General features: G+C 41.9%; 3 protein-coding genes across 3 annotated transcripts; 2 read left to right on the top strand and 1 right to left on the bottom strand.

Annotated features, from left to right (window-relative positions):
• Nucleotides 1–1,299: 1,299 nt before the first annotated feature.
• LOC128258386 (transcription factor SPT20 homolog) lies at nt 1,300–2,963 on the top strand. The gene is made up of 3 exons (XM_052989974.1): nt 1,300–1,328; nt 1,548–1,641; nt 2,122–2,963. Exons 1-3 carry the CDS (start codon nt 1,300–1,302, stop codon nt 2,851–2,853), a joined length of 855 nt encoding a protein of 284 aa, XP_052845934.1. The 3' UTR covers nt 2,854–2,963.
• Nucleotides 2,964–3,556: 593 nt separating this feature from the next.
• On the bottom strand, nt 3,557–16,640 carry LOC128258337 (uncharacterized). The gene is made up of 5 exons (XM_052989921.1): nt 15,971–16,640; nt 9,175–9,421; nt 8,974–9,097; nt 6,281–8,748; nt 3,557–5,522 (listed from the first exon to the last, which is right to left on the bottom strand). Exons 1-5 carry the CDS (start codon nt 16,523–16,525, stop codon nt 3,694–3,696), a joined length of 5,223 nt encoding a protein of 1,740 aa, XP_052845881.1. The 5' UTR covers nt 16,526–16,640; the 3' UTR covers nt 3,557–3,693.
• On the top strand, nt 10,326–15,723 carry LOC128258338 (uncharacterized). Its single transcript, XM_052989922.1, is given in 6 exon segments — nt 10,326–10,649; nt 13,516–13,781; nt 14,581–14,871; nt 14,873–15,233; nt 15,236–15,514; nt 15,517–15,723. Coding segments are annotated over 5 exon segments (1,086 nt in total). The 5' UTR covers nt 10,326–10,649; nt 13,516–13,721; the 3' UTR covers nt 15,612–15,723.
• Nucleotides 16,641–16,840: the final 200 nt, after the last annotated feature.

Genomic DNA, 16,840 nt, shown 5'->3' on the forward strand with positions numbered 1-16,840 from the left:
ACCAAAACTTATGGTTTATGTGTTTAATGGTTTTAAAAAATTTGATGTATATTATAAAAACTTTTAACTTATATATTTTTTAGAAAACAATATAAGCACATATTTAAGAATACGGTATGAACTAGTTTATTAAAAAAACGTTACATAAATATTAATATAGAATCCATTAGAAAAACGTACCTAAACAATCAAAATCAAAAGTATTTTTATCTTCAATTGTGAAAAGCAACTTACGTAAACATTAAATTCTTAGAACTAATACTTTAAAGTATTAAAATAAACAACTTATATTTAAATAATTTTATCAAAACAATTTCAAAAAGTATTCGGTATTTGGAAAACAAATTATTTATTTACAACCACACAATTAAATTAAGTAAATACTATTTTTAGATCCGTCCATCGTTTTTATGCTAATTTCGAGAAAACAGCCATCACAATTATAAGACTGTAGTCCATTGATTGTATGGGATTTTTTGCATGGTTGGTTATTTGCTTTTCCGGTCCGGCCCCTTGGAGATACGGAGACATCTTAGGTCAGGTGCTGGACCCATCCATTGACCGTGAAATCCGCACCCGAAGGTCAGGAGGGGAAGTGCAAAAATCGCAGAGTGAAAAGCAAATTCGGGGAACCTTGGGTCCCCAGCCCAGCCATGCTCCAGTTTATACGCCTCGAGCCGGAGCTCTCGAGCGCAATTGAGATTGTCAAACGCCCCGTCAAGTGGCACCTGTCAGCAGGTGAAGACAGAAATAAAGAGAAAAGATACGCTTAAAATGGATAAACATGCGTTTAAAAATAATGATGATTGAATACTCTGTTTCTGTAATATATTAACTTAATAATATTTCACGTAGATTTCTTTTCACTTTTTAAAAGTTTGAAATTTTTAAGCAAAATTGTAAGTTATTCAAATCTATTGTTCATCTTTTTAAATCGCAATCGTTTAATGTTATTATTATCATAATTATATTGATTGATTAGGTATTTTAAAATTGAAATTGAAATCGTTATAATATTATTGTTGTATATATAACCTTCAAAATTATATATTTTTAAATGCTTTAAGAATATTCCAAAAATATAGTATAGTACTGATAATATATATATATATAGAACTGTAGAACTATATTTTCATAAAAAAAACGGCATTAGAATGTTCTTTAAAAAGTTGTTTTTAAAGCTGCTTATTTGTTTAACTAGATGACTTCCTTGTAGGCAACAAAAAATCGTAAATACCCTAAGCAAGGGTAAGAAAATGGCCAAAAGCGGCTTAAACTGAGTCCAATTGAGGCTTCGCTATGGCTTGGCTTGGATCGGATGGGATCGGGTTGCTTTGGTTTGCTTGGCGGCCAGTGACGATGATTCAGCTCGAATGTTTGGGCATTTAGGCATTTCGAATGTTTATTTGTTTGACTGTTTGTTGAGATGCGCCAAATACAAAAACAAAACCAAAGCCAAAAAACGAAAACCGACGACAAATCGATGGTCTTTGCAAATAACGGAACCCGCCTCTAAGCCCACTGTTTGAACTTATTGACTGGCCCAGTCGAAGGTCTCCTCCGAAGCTGTACTCGTATAAATATCATCACTTCCAGCTGTTTCGACATCAGACGCTCCACAGCCAAACATCCAACAAGATGGTAAGTAGTCGCATAGGGTATTATAAGGCCCAAAAAAAAAAGGATTTCAAGGAGTATAGGATAGCACAAAAAGGCTTATTGAAATCTCATATTATTATTTATTTTTGTTTTAAGAATTAAGAAGTGGGATTTTTTCTGATGAAAGAAAAGGTGATTAAAGGTATTAAAAAAAAAAAATTAGAAAAAAAAACATTACAAAATATTTACAATTTTGTTTTTTGTCAAAGATTTTATGTATTGAAAAATCTTTATCACAAGTTACAGACAATTATACTGATTGTCTTTTAAATGTAAAAATATATTAGTTAGTTAATATCAATAAATAAAAGAGAGAAGACAATGTCCAAACTTAATAGCTCAAAATTACTACAAAAACTCATGTTCTTTTTTTTTTACATATGTTATCATGACCAAAAACATGTTTAAATCCATTTTAATGCTAAAATGATATATTATGTAATATATATTCTTCTCATGCAGAAAACCTTCTGCCTGACCCTTGCTTTGTGCGCCTGCTTGGCCGCCGCGGATGTGTCCCATCTGCAGCCCAGCAGCAGCTACCTTCCTCCTCCTCGACCGGAGCACGCTGTGTCCATGAGCATCGAACAGCAGGAGCTGCGAGAGCTGCCCGAGCAGGTGGAGTATATGCGTCCGAACGAACAGGGTCAGATGGAGGCGATGCCCAGCAGTCTGCTTACTCCTCCCGCTCCCGCGGATCAGGAGGAAGCCATGCCCTCCACTCGCTACCTGCCTCCTGCACCTGCACCTGCAGCAGTGCCTGTTCCAGTTCCTGCCCAGATGGATGCCGAGCCCATGATGATGCCCCAGATGGAGATGATGGCTCCCGAGGAGGCCGTCATGGAGAAGCTCCAGCAGCAGCCACAGCCCGCCAGCCGTTACCTGCCCCCCGCACCAGTTTCCCAGGAGCAGCTCACCTACCAGCAATACCAGGAGCAGATGCAGCAGATGCAGCAGATGCAGCAACTCCAGCAGATGCAGGAACAGCAGCAGCAGCAGGAACAAGAGCCTCAGCAATTCCAGGATCAGCCAGCCGAGGAGCAGCAGATGCCCTACATCCTGGATGTCCAGCAGCCAATGGCACCATCCGATGCGGAGACCCAGGAGCAACTGGAACCAGAGCCCGCCCACGAACTCCGTGCCGATGGCTATCACTACAAACAGGCAGAGGAACAGCGTCGTCTGCGGCATTAAGTCACCCAGAATTGAGTCACCGCCTGACGACATCGAGTCACCGGACCATGCGTCATCCGATCGTTGTTAAATGTTTAGCTTAGTTCTTAGAGACCCGATTAAATGTCGACTTTGAAGAGTATCTGTGTTTGATTATTTTTGGCTTGCTTATGTTAGTCATGTAGCGTGTAAAGCGAAATCATTGTTTCCTATATATGGATGTATTGAAAAAAAGATTAAACAGGCACTAGAATGAAATACCATTCGAGTAAATCTTGTATTTTTGTCGAAAGCTTTAAATTTTTTATTATTATGGAAATTCTAGCATTTGAAAATCAAAATCTTTAGTTAGGGACTTCGAAATGTAGTCTTGGGTTTATAAATTTTAAAGTTTATAGCTCTGGACAATTAATATTTTGGTTGTAGACCTATTGGAGACCTTTTTTTAATCAGTAGAACCCATGTACTCAATTAAATATTCAATCTTAATGCTTAAAACAATGCGTATTAAATTGTGTGATTTAATATAAAAAGTTGCTACATTTTATTTAATTTATTTATGTATTTAATTTAAATTAAATTTTTAGATATCAATTCAAATACATTACAAATTTGATATATTTGCAGGGGATAAAAATCAAAAATAGAGTAAAAACAATTAAATTGACTACGTTTGTTTTACCAGAGTAGCCATTTATTGTAGAAATTATAAAGTGATAAACAATTCTGTAAAAGTGTTTATTCAAAAATAAATGTAATGTAATTTTCATTTCCCTTTTCATAGATATTATCCAAACAAATAGTAACTAATTTTCAGCGTCTGCCCGAACGAATACCAAACCCATCTCCTCCTGCTCCTGATCAAGGTCCGCCCTCTTCGTCGCCGCCCTCCTCCTCCTCGTTCTCGACGGTTGCTCCTTCGCGCAGCATCTCCACCTTGTGGATGCTGAAGTCGATGTTGTAGAAGGGCACGTTCAGGGTGACCACCACGCAGTAGAGCAGCACCTGGAGGTGGCGGGTGCGCAGCATGTAGGAGGCGCCCTGTTGCTTGGGGAACAGCGGGTGGTCCTTCTCCTGGCAGTCGTACATGAAGTATCCGCCATCGTGGCCGGGGCAGAACCCAATGGCCAGCGACCGCTTGCGCACACTCACTATTCCGAATTGGTAGTGGCTGAAGAAGTAGATCAGAGCCTCGGACAGATTCATCCGGTTGAAAGTGGGCACCCGGTAGAGTTTGCCATAGCAAACATGCTCGATGTGCACCACAAAGTTGATGGTGTCCATGGAGCAGTCGATGTTCAGGTTCTCCAGCGAGAACTCGTAGTCCTCCTTGCTGATCTGATCGATGCTCTCCTTGAAGTAGGTGTTTCCGCTCACAACGATGGTGTCCAGGAGATGGGGGCTCCAGTCCATCAGCCGGTAGACACTGGCCGCACAACAGGCCATCACATAGCAGCCCAGGTACTGACGACCCCTCACATCGTCCTTGAATACTGGGGCCTCGGGATGCAGGTTGCCCCATAGCGACCACAAACGCCCCTCGATCTCGATGTCGAACTTCTTGATCTTGCTGACCGGCAGGTTGCGATACTTGCCAGCCGTATTGCGTCGATTGAGCCTGCTCCAAACTGGCAGACAGTTCTCCAGCTCCAACCATCCGAGGGATTCGTTGGTGGCACAGATCTCGTACTCCGGTCTGCCGTACTGCTTGTTGCTGCAGGTCATCGGTATCGAGAGATCGGTGAGCAGCTGCAGGATTCTGGCATTCGGTGCCGCCTTCTTGTGCGACAGCACATCCACCACGAAAAACTTGTACAGGTTCTTCTCCTTCCAGTTCTTGGCCGCACTGCGCTCATCGATGTACTTGATCACGGAATCCACATCGTAGAGCAGAACCCAGGAGGCGGTGTTTCGTTCGGGCCAACGTTTTGGGCCCTTGGGACAGCGCTTCTTCTTTCTGCCTCCCTCCTCGTCACCCTCGTCCTCCTGCTCCTCATCTCCGCCAGGCTTCTCCATGCTGCCATAGGGATCGAACAGGTGGAAGAACTCGTCGTGGTAGATGGCATAGCTGCCGTTGGGCGTGAAGATGATCATGTATTTGCGCAGATTCAGCAGTTTGCCGAACTTCTTCTTGAAGAGCATCAGACCCACTTCCGGAGTGCCGGGTTTCTTCACCGGAGTTGGAGTCCACATGCCCGCCGGCTCAATGCACCGGATCCAGATGTCAAACTCATAATCGTCGATGGTCACATGGCGAACCACGCGTTCGAACACCGATTCCAGTTCACAGACCCCCGTGGAAATGGCCTTGGCATTGTTGATCACCCGGTCGATGCGGTAGGAGTTCCATTGATTTAAGGGACGCAGGGAGCAACTAATGATGGCCAGGGCGGAGGCGAAGTAGCACGGCTTGATCGTCTTAAAGGACCCCTCCTCACGGCCCTCGAGCGCCAAACTGCCTTGGATCTTGAAGTTGCAGTCCTTTTCGCGCATCCTGTAGCCAAACATAATAGGACGTGGTTTGTATGCACGACGAAGTTCCTTTGGTAGCTTCTTGCCAGGACGGTGCTTCAGCTCCACCTCCTCCTCGCCCTCGCCTTCCTCCTCGCCCTCCTCGATGCCGACCATGTCCTCCTCCTCGTCGCCTTCCTCGCCTTCGCCCTCGTCAATGCCAATGTCACGGTACTCCGCTGTAAAGGATGTTCGAAAGCGTTAGCATAAGTGGTATTCAATAGAACAGGTTCAAAAAAGCTTATAAATGATCTAGTTTCCATAAAACTCATTTAAAGTAACTATATACCCAAAAAACAACCACTACAAAGAATACCTCATAAGAAGTATTTTAAAACATAACGACAATTTTCTCTTTTCCCAGATTTAAAATGCTTAGCAATGTTTACTACTCAAAAATAAATTACATTTAATTATTGTTATAATTTCTTTTTGATGGGAATAACACTAAAAAGGTCCTCAAAAATCTTCTTCAGCAAATGATTTTCAAATGTCACAGAAAATTAATGGGACAAAACCAACACCGTAAATTACATGTTTTGTTTAAAAAATCACAAAGTACTATTATTTTACATTCTTCAAGAATTAAATGAATTCATTTTGGACCTAAAGAAAATAACTCAATTTTGAGCAGCAATATAAATATAAATAATTTTTATTCATTGTGGATTCTAAATATTTAATTTATTAATTAAATTAATTTTGGGCCAAAACAAAATAAATATTTTTATGTAGAAAAAAAAATCATATTAATTTTGTTTGATTGTGATTTTAAGTGAACGATATTTTATTTAAAAAAATTGATATTCATAAATCAAACCAAATTAAAAAACTGAGATAGAAAGAATGGACCACAAACTAATATTAATTAAAGGGTAGAGATCGCATTCTTAAAATATGTTTTTTTGAGGTAAAATATTCATTAATAGTTACTCACGTTTCTTTCCAGCCTTCCGGTCCATGTGCTCCTGTTTGGCCTTGAGGAACATCTGGATGCGCTCGTCCTCCTTCTGCAGCTCCTCGTCGATGAAGCGCATCTTGTCCAGCCGCTGTTCCCGCAGCTTCTTCTGCCTCGCCGTCTCCTGTTTGACCTCTTTGTCATCGTCCTCCTTGCGCCAGGGTCGGAATCTGCCGTGAAGGTTATTATCCACCATCTGGATGCAGGCCACGATGAAGTTCATCACTGAGCAGCCCTGCGGATTGCAGCCAAACTCTATGCGCTTGATCAGAGCATCCAGCTCCACGAAGCGGAGGAGGCAAGCTGGACCAGATCCACCCTTTCGATAGCCGATGGCGTTGCAGGGAAAGCCAATAAACATGTATACAAAGTTGTAGCGCTTGAAGATCACACAGGAGAAGCGCTGGCAAACGAGAAGCAGCCTGTTGTTATCCACCAGTAGGTCCACCAAGACCTGGCGCAGAGGTACCATGGTTGAGGACTTCACAACCTTCTTGACCTCCAAAGTGAAGTTGCTCTCGCCAATGGCTATATCCGGTAGTTTCTTGGCCAACAGACAGGCCAGTAAGTACTCGTAGTTCTGGTAATCATCTCCAAAGCTATTTGCCGACTCCAAAGAGAATTCAATGAGGTCGGCATTCCAGGTGGAGAGTTTGTACTTGGAGGAAACGGCCATGGCCACCAAGCCGGCCAGTAGACCTCCAAGTTTAGCCATCTCCTCGTCCAACTGAGGAAGTTGCGTGGTGCCCACGATGATCCAGGAACCATCTGGCAGCGCCTTGAAGTTGCTCTTGAGAGCCACCTCCTCCTCCACGGTGAGCACCCTCTTCAGATCCTCCTTCTCCTCCTCCTGGCCCAGTTCATAGCCTCGCTTGATCTTCAGCCGCAGGGCCTTGAGGTTCTCCTGATCCGTGCGCAATAGCACCTTCTGGGCTGGCTTGTAGAGATGTGGTCTCTTTGGCTGCGGTTCCGGCAACTCCTTGATAATGCTATTGATGATCATGTTAATCAGCTCCTCCACCATCTCCTTCTCATCGACGGTGGGGAAGCGTTCCTCCTCCGGAATGCTCTCGATACTCTTCTTCTGCTTCAGCTCCGGTGCCGGCGGCTCATCCGTGAACGTGGGCAGACCCATCTGCAGACCCGGAAACTTGTTCGTTTGCGGTGTCATCACCTGCAGCGGTCGGATGCAGCCAGTCCGTATGCCATGGATGAAGAACTTGCCACCACGGCGCATCTTCAGCGCATTCATGTACAGCACACGGACGAAGGAGTCAAAGGTGGCGTGCATTTGCAGCACAGCCAGACCCTTGATGGTGTAGTCGTCGGGATCCACCACCAGACCCGTTCGATTCCGCCGAAAGGGATCGAAAACATAGAAGAACTCCTTGTCCCTCCACAAAGCCATCACCGAATTGTCGATCTGTAGCAAGGCCGATGGCCACTGTGGCATGTTGAACAACTGATGCAGGGCCATCGTTAGCTGGGACTCCAAATAGTTCTTGCAGTCCGCCACATGGCCATTGATCATGAAGGGATGCTTGCGAACCGTTGCCTTGAAAGCACCCATTAGGAACATCTCCGGCAGATCCACCACATTCAAATGGGGCTTCTTGTTCTTCCAGCGCTTGCCGTCCAGACGGAACTTCTTGCGAAGGGTTTTGTAGTAGGCCACGCCATACCTTACGATATCATCCACAGTGCCTGGCTTCCAGAGTTTGGCCAGCTCGAATTCGGAGTAAATGAGAGCTATCAGGGAGACAACCAGCGAGGCGTTCTTCTCGTTCCCGGAAATGGGCTGATGAATGCCACCCGTTGCCGCTGTCTTAACCGCAAAGTTCTCATTGACCACCGCCCAGAGTTTATGGTACTCCTCGTTCTCCATCGGCCTCAAAGGCGGCTCCTTCAGTTTTCCATACTGAGTCAAAGCTATCTCAAAGATATTGAACTCATCCTGCGGCTGCAGATCACTGAACTTGGTGATCAGGTGCACCAGGTGTTCCGTATAGCGGGTGGCCATCAGCGAGCACTTGCCCTCCTCGAAATCCCGCTCGCAGTTTTCAGCCCGTCCATTGGGATCGAAGATATAGTAGGAGTTCAAGCAGCGCTTCCAGATCAGCAGGAAGAGATCGCGGGACGTGAGGATGCAGGCATTGTACTTGGAGAAGAACAGCGAAAGGGCCTTGAACATATTGGGCTCGTTCTTCAGCAGTCCGGAGAAATGGATCTTGATCTCCACGGCGGCATCGCGTTCTGCCACCTGCTGAATGATATCGAAATCGTTCGTCTCCGATTTGTAGTTAAGGCTAGCGCTCTTTTTGGTCAACTTCACGCCGCGCTTTAGAATACCGTCCATGGTGCCTGCCGTCCAGAAATCGGGGTTCAAGCGGAAGCTCTCCACAAAGGCCACTATAAGGGCACCGATCTCACTGGGCCGATTATAATATCTGGTATCAAGTAGGGGTTGAGGTGGGACATTTTTATACAACGAGTCTTTACTTAAATCTATGTTTTTATTTTATTGATATTAATTTAAATTGTTCTTATGTTAATGAAATTCAAAACAAACTGATGAAAGATCTTGTCTAAGAATGGTATTTGTATTTAGAAAAAAACTTCTAAGTCTATCACTTCAATTATTAAAATGTTAGTGAACAATCGTAATCACTTACTGCAGTCGGTAGGACTCCTGCTTTGGTTCGGGATAGATGTTTCGATTTCCAAACACAATCTCCGCGGTGAAGGTCTTTTCCAGCTGTTGAGGTATATTATAGAGCGTAAGTTCGCCGTCGTTTTCTGCAAAATTTCGATGAAGCTAGATTAGAATAGCCAAACTCTGAGGGAGAGGGAAATCTCCGCCATTAGGTACAAACCATATTTGGGTAAGGAAGCGGAGATGAACTCCTGGTCAAGTTCCTCCTCGCGCTTCTGATAGCCCACATTCCAAGTCCACAGATCCTGTGGACTGCAGCCCTCGATGATGTCGTAGGTCTTTAGATTCTCGCCCTCTAATCCATCTTGCAGGACACGCGGATTGTAGGAGGGGAAGGGCAGAACCTCCAGGGGGCCCACTTCAGTCTCGTTCAGGTAGATGCGACTCTTGGGGCGCTTAAGCTCCAACTGTACACGGAAAAAAAGTATATCGAGTTTATACATAAATTAATATAACAGTTATTATATTATCATAGAAATTTCATCCAAAGATCAACCAAAAATCATAAATTCTTATTTTTAAATGTTTTGTAGTTAAGCAAAACCACTTATGTTAGTCAAATTGGAGCACTATTTCTCTATGCAAGTAGACAACTAGAATATACACCTAATTTTGAATTTCAAAAGATATTTGAAATTTAAAGTGAATTACAAATTCCAACAATCAGAAAATCTTAAAAACTAAATAAAGATAATAATGTAAAACAAATAAGATTGCTATTGATATTCTAAACGTTTCTAAAATAATAGCAAATTATTAAAACAATTAATTGCCATTTTAAATAACATCGATCCCTGGTCCCTTACTATTTTTGTGTGAGTGGGGTGTCAACAAAAGGTGTAGTTAGCCACAAATAAAGTTAGGATATGCCAGTCAAGTGAATTATTCAGAGACCCAATGGTCTTGGCCGGCGATTGGGTAACATATGGCCAGTTATCAGCGCTTGGCTCTGTGCAAGCTCTGTGCTTTCACTCGGCGACTCTGTTTTCCTGGCCATGGCCATAAGCTTTTAATGCGGCTGAAAATAGCACGCATACGCCACCGATGCCCGATGCCCGACGCCCCGTATATAGGAGGCGTCGTTTGTGTTTGTCTTGGTCTTGTACGGTATGTACGGGAGGCCTGTTTTACTTTTTTTTTTCTTTTTTTTTCTTCTGTATTTTTCAGCGCTCATCAAGAAGTTAGTAAGCGGCATAAGGTAAGCACGAAATGCCAACTAGACTGACTATAACGACCTGATGTCGCCGCGCTATATGCGGTGCCCATGTGCATGTGTGTGGGTTCGGGGTGCGTCCGTATAAGTGAGTGTGCCTCTATGGCTGGCTGGCCACGATGACGGCCACCAAACAACAGAGGCGTCCCATCCACAGAGCAGTAAACAACGAACAGCGCTTAGTGCCACATCACGGAATCTTATCGCTCTCGTTCGTTGGTTCGTTCCAAAAACCAAAAACCCAACCAAAACCGACAAGCCCGAGACCAGAAACCCGGACCCCCGAGCAAATACGAAGCTGTCTCGGCTGCAGAACAAACAAGTCATCTAGTAGCGTGCTGCAGCAACAATAACAACAGCAAAAGCAACAGCAACAGAACAGAAATCGAGACATATAGTACTGGGGCGACCAGGTGAACCAGGTGAGCGGCGCAGTATCGCGCAGTTATAGCATACGACCACGTCAATACCAATACAAATACCAATACCAATACCAATTCCAACACCAAAGCGCAGTTGCCAACAGCACAAGTCGGTTCAACTACGCAACCCTCTCGAAAAATAGGCGCGCTGGCAAAATGTCAAACTAGGTAGGGTTACGATGGGACGAGAAGGGGGTCTGCCTGTTACAGGGACTGCAGACGGCAAGATCTTTGCCAAAGACAGGTGTACTGGGATGGGCTCATAATTATAGCTCTTAATGGCACAGCGTTTTATACCGATGTATTTGTGGTTACCTATGTATATTATTATAACCATAATACTGAGGGAAGATCTACGAGTTTTCCTTTTATTGTTATTAATATAAAATGATATCTAGCAAGATCCTAACCAGAACAGCACAACCTGTCATTAAACTATTTCTTCAATTATAATAAATAACGAAAAGTAATACGTGGCCAAAAAAGATGGCTACCCCTAATCATACCATTCTACATATAATTTTTTTTTTTTTGTTGGCTTAATTAATTAATCAGATTGCTAAATAAAATGAATAATATTTTATTATTTATATGCTTAAAGTATGCATTTGTTAAAAGATTCTGGGACATTGTTGTTCATCTATAAAAGGTTTCGCCATTTGCAAGCAATAAAAAAGCCACGTATGCTTAATTTGAAAAACCCTAAAAGGAACTGATGAAGTAATCAATTTAAGGGCAGCTGTTTTATTCAAAAACGCTGAGGCTGCAAAATCCGCCTCGGTGATGACTTTGAATTCGAATTAAAATTGGTATTTACCAGGTGCAGCTGCCCAACGAAACGCAGATATTCATATGTACATATACAGCTATAAAGTGTAAAGAAAACATACGACCGCAGGTGGCGTTCCTGGAAAAGGCAAAGAACGCAGAAACAGAGACGTAGTTTTAAAAAAGGGATCCTATTTAGCTCACATCACCTGTTTTCGAACCATTTAGTTTATATATATATGTATACATATATTATACATATATATATAGGAAGCTAAAGTTAACTTTTTGTAGTTTTAAGGATTATTATGGAATTAACTTAAATTTGTTCTTCATTTATTTTAAAGAAAAATGTAGCAAACAGTAAACTACTTATGTAAATATATTGTTTTTAATATATTTAAAGGACCTAAACTGTATTTTTAAAAGTTTTTAATAAAACTTCGTGTCATAGTGCTAGAAAGCTTCAACAATATAAATACATAGTTCGCTTATAGAATTATAGAAGTACTGATTGTAAGACATTTGTTTTATTAATATTTTATTTGGCCAGCGCTCTGGTGCACGCCAAAGATCTTAAATGAACCCGAATTGCTTTATGTCTATTGATAAGACTTTAGCTATGAACCCCAATTGAACATTAGAGCGTGTTTCTATCACTTCGAGTAGCAAATGAACCGTTCAAAGAGTAGACAGGCTCTTATCTCAAGCACAAAGTTAATTAGCCAAGATAAAGAGAGGTTTCTGCAGAGAGCCCATCGAGTAGGAATCGGATTTTAATCGTTAACCCAGCCTATAGCCTTTACCACCCCCTCCGCCCAACTCCCACAACAACAAGCGAGTCAGAACAAACAACGTACGCGGCAAAACGCAAACGCAAATGACACAAAAGCGAAGCGACTGCAACCGCGCAGCTTTTGCATATGCACAATGCACGATGCACCAGACCAACTATGCTCACAAGTGCGGTCAAAAAAATAGTGGTTATAGCAGGTTTTAATAATTTAAGATTTACATACACACAGAGTACTAAGAGCAGCAGGTTAGTATTTTTATTCTTCTCGGACGGTTTTTGTTTGAAACTGTCAATTTTACCAAAAAAAAAATCCAAACGGTTGTTTCATATTTTTTTTAAACAAATTTCATCTGACTGTATTCTTGGTCAAAGAATCAAGCATTTATAATGACGTGAGGCTTTAGTACAGTTTCAACTGAATTGATTGAATCTTTTTTGTATTTTTTTGAAATTAACAAAGGAAAATACAAATCTGCCAAGTTTTTAAAATGTAAAACACTAAGCTTTTAAATGATGAGAATTTGGAAACCTGATTTCCCAAGATTTGTTATACACAAATGTAATGAACTAAATAAGATGTGAGCCACTGAATTTGGAACTACATGTTTTTATAATATTTGTTTCTATTTCTGCGCCAGCAATAGTCCGTTGTGGTATTCCAAATATTCGTTTACTTGCTTTTCTGTAGCCAAGAAACAGTTCTTATCTGCTTGATGTCTGTCCAACCCAAGGTTAGCAATCAGTTGAAATAAGACCTTTCTTAATTGGTTTAACTCCTTTTCGATTTAATATTCTGAAAATATAGCATTTTTTGCGTTATTCTTATATAAACAAAAAATCCTATTGCTATGACCTCTACTTTAATAGATCTGTTCAACTAAGATAAGCGGTTTGAGTGGTCTTTTTTTTGTAAACATATTATGCTAGTAACAGCCACTATTATTTTGACCTCAACTGTGCAACAGTAACAGCTGCAAGTGTCGTTTGTGTTGCTACAACAACAAACGCCTTGCAAAGGGACTGAGCATAGTGAACCGTTTTTATTTCATACGGAGCGCGCAAAGAACGAACACACACACACGCAGAGCAAAGAGCGGAACCAAAAAAACAGGGCATACAAGTGTTATTACTCAGTAATTGTAAAAATGTCAGAGCAGCAACAACAAAAGCTATTAGAGGCAAAGCGAATTTGAGAACGTGCCGTGCCAACACTCATAAAAGTGACTAATAACAATTTTCTATTTGCATGGGCAGTATTAATAGTGCTTTTATTTCTGTTTTATTGATATTTCTTTGTGGCAGCTTCAAAAGGAGTCACACACACACACCCGTTTACTACCTCTCTCTGACGCACGATCTTTGTGGCGAGAGAGAGGCCACCACAACAGCGCACTAGGCTGAGTGTGAAAGCTGCTGCGCAGTTTGCAGAAAAGAGGAATAGGAGGAGGAGGAGATAAGGAAGGAGCAGAAAACTAGTTAAAAGTTACATACTTAAAACTACTATTGAAATGGCAGCTATAGCGGCATTACCAACGGCGACGCTGCGGCGCAACAATAACAACAAAGGGGTAAGTATTCCGAAGTGGAAGCCAGATATGTTTGTATGTTAACTTGGCCTTAAAGCGGTCCGCTGAGGGTGGATTTTACAACTGGCCTCAAGTGTACACGCGGCCGTCAGACAAGCACGCGCCTATATACATACTTATGTATGTATGTATGTACATTTGTAAATACATAAATTTGCATGAACTTAAGTATAGTATAAGTATATAACTATATTTACCCTTGAACAATGTGCTTTTAAACGTAGAATTTCTTTATAGCATGATCATTTAAATTATTTTATTCTTAAAAAGGACATTTTTATACTTTCGCGAGTGTACGACAGATGTTGTTTTATAATTGTTATTATACGCAGGACGACTACAAATATCAATGGCTACCTTGTAAATATCTTGCGTTCTGAAGTTGAGAAAACGATTCATTTCTGCAACAAATTTGTGAGTCCTTAAAGTTGTACAAAATGTTGAATAAAGACTTTGTTACATTTTTTGCGAAATTAATTTGCAATAAACAATTAATGTTATACAATTGCCAATTAATTTTTTTTTATGTTTTAAAATACTTAATGTATCTTTTTTAGTGAACAGTCTTTTAAAGTAGTAAAATACTTCTAGCCTATGCCGATTATTCAAACAAAAACATTAAATCTTTAAAGATTTGTACAGTCGTATAAGCAAAGATTTTAGGAGATGTTGTTTTTAGTATTATATTAACCTACTATGTTTTGTAAATTTATTTAGTATAAGCTATACACAACTGGCATACCAAATTGGTACTGATCTTTTACTACCTTCCTTTCATTAGGTCAAATCCCGTCGCAATGAACGCAATATTTTAACTTTTTACGAAAAGATTGCCGTGATCCGATACTACGAGGAGACAAATATCTCAAGGAACAGTCTGGCCAAGATGTTTCACTGCTGCGCCACCCAAATTCGTCGCATCCTGGACAAGAAAAAGGACCTGCTCCAACAATTGGCTAGCTTGAGCGAAGCGGATGCCTCTATTATAATTGAGGAGATGACGCGCAAGCGTCGCAAGTTTGAGATGAGCGCCATTAGTTTCCTTTTGCACGAGTGGGTGGAGAGATGCATTCCAACTCCACTTGAACATCAGCATAAGGAACCAAAAACTGAAGGAAACTGCTTTGCGGATGGCTGCGGTTTTGAACCTGCCGTCGTTTAGACCGTCCTATCGCTGGCTAAACCGATTCCGTGGAAAGTACAAGTACGAGGCGGATGAGCTGGGCTACCAAGGCGAGAATCCCTTAAATCAGGATCTGCCCGTCGAGGAAATCATTGTGGAGTTTAAGCATGCACTACCCAACTTCATGCAACGGGAGCTGGCTGATCCGGCTGAAGACGCTAGCAAGGGACTGCTCAAACCAGACTTTGTTAATCTTTCCAGTGAGAACAGTCTGATGTCCGATCACCTCGAGGAGGATGATGAAGTGGAGATGGTACCTGTGAACCCAGCATGATGCCCTCGCCAGCCAGCTCACCAGAGGTAGAGGAGGAACTTTTCCCGCCGCATAAAGACCAGGAAAGCCCGGATGATGATCAGATGAACGCCGGCACCAGCACTCTGCTGAATGGCGTATTCCCCCATCTGGCCATTATCCATCAGTTCGCTCTGATGAACTCAGACATCCAGGCACTGGAGCTCATATCTCAGCTTGGCGTCCACATGCAGCAGCAGGCTGTCTCAGGAGCATATCACTCCCTGTCGCTGGCGACGAGCGGGGAGGTCAAACGGATCCGGGGACAAATTCCCTGCCCGAACTGCCACCGGGCAGCATCTATGCGGACATCGATGACATCGAGTTGATCGAGTAGGAGTCACCAAATACCAACTGAAACTAAGCTAGCCTAAGCATCAATGCCATAAAAAGTCGTTTGTTATTTATGATTATTTTCAAAACACTTAATAAAAGTACTTAATAAGATTTTCGATTTGTATCTTAAAGCTATAATTTTGCTTTTAATTGGATGTACGTCTTTACGATTACATGCTATTAATTCATTTAAAAATCAAATCGGATTTGATTGATGTCAAAACAAATAAAAAAGCACTGCCTATGATGTAAACTTGATAATTCCAGGTTCGTATGATTAATATTTATATTTTTTGTGTGGGAAAATTAAAAACTACTTACAATTTGAAGGAATGAGAAAAATAAAATCTTTTCGCTTACCATGCGCTTATCAGGAATTATGATCATGTCCGAACTGCACTCGGGAGTGGCTAGTTGTGGCTTGACGTCTCCCTCTTCCTCCTCCTCCCCCTCTTCGGCCTGCTGCTCCTCTTCGCCCATGTCCATGGGACTGTTGAGAACCACCAGGTCCTTGGGACATGTCCTTCCGACTCTGGCGTCGTGCTCGACCAGGCCGAAATCCTTGCGGGCTGCCAGCAGGCGTTCTCGCATCTCGGCGTGCGTTTTCAGCTCCGCAGCAGTACGCTGAGGTACGATGCACATGGTGTAATCGTCGTAGAGGGCACAACGCTTCTTGTATGGGCGAATAAAGCGAGACTCTTCCGCCTTTTGGTGGATGCGGCGCAGCTCATCCTCGATGGTCATCACTTGGGAGATCGTGGAGTTAGGGGGCTTCTTCTGGCAGACACGATCGCGTGGTGGACAGTTTTCTGCCTTCCATTCCGGCGACTTTTCGTTGCCCAGATAGGTCCGCACCTCGTAGGGATTCGCTGAGGGACTGCATTCTGCATTTACTTCCACGAATTTTTTCAACATTTTTGCAAAACACTAACGATTTTGCAGGGTTGAGAGTAAAACTAGTAATTTTGTAGCACGACGCGTTCGTTATGTTTTGAAATAGTCTCACAACTATTAGGTTTCAGTTTGAAGGTTAAAACAAAAGCAAGGATTACTACAAATTTAAAATGCCTTTAGAATACAAATTTATAAAAAAGCCACAAATAAAATAAAACATTGTTAAAGATTAGAAGAAAATTTCAATTTTCATTAAAAAAGTATAATAAAAAAAATTTTAAAAACCAAAAGCCGAATTTTGCGTATTTTTTAATTTGTAAAACTAGTTAAAATTAA

The sequence above is a fragment of the Drosophila gunungcola genome (assembly GCF_025200985.1).
Source record: "Drosophila gunungcola strain Sukarami chromosome 3L unlocalized genomic scaffold, Dgunungcola_SK_2 000003F, whole genome shotgun sequence".
NCBI classification, from domain to species: Eukaryota; Metazoa; Arthropoda; class Insecta; order Diptera; family Drosophilidae; genus Drosophila; species Drosophila gunungcola.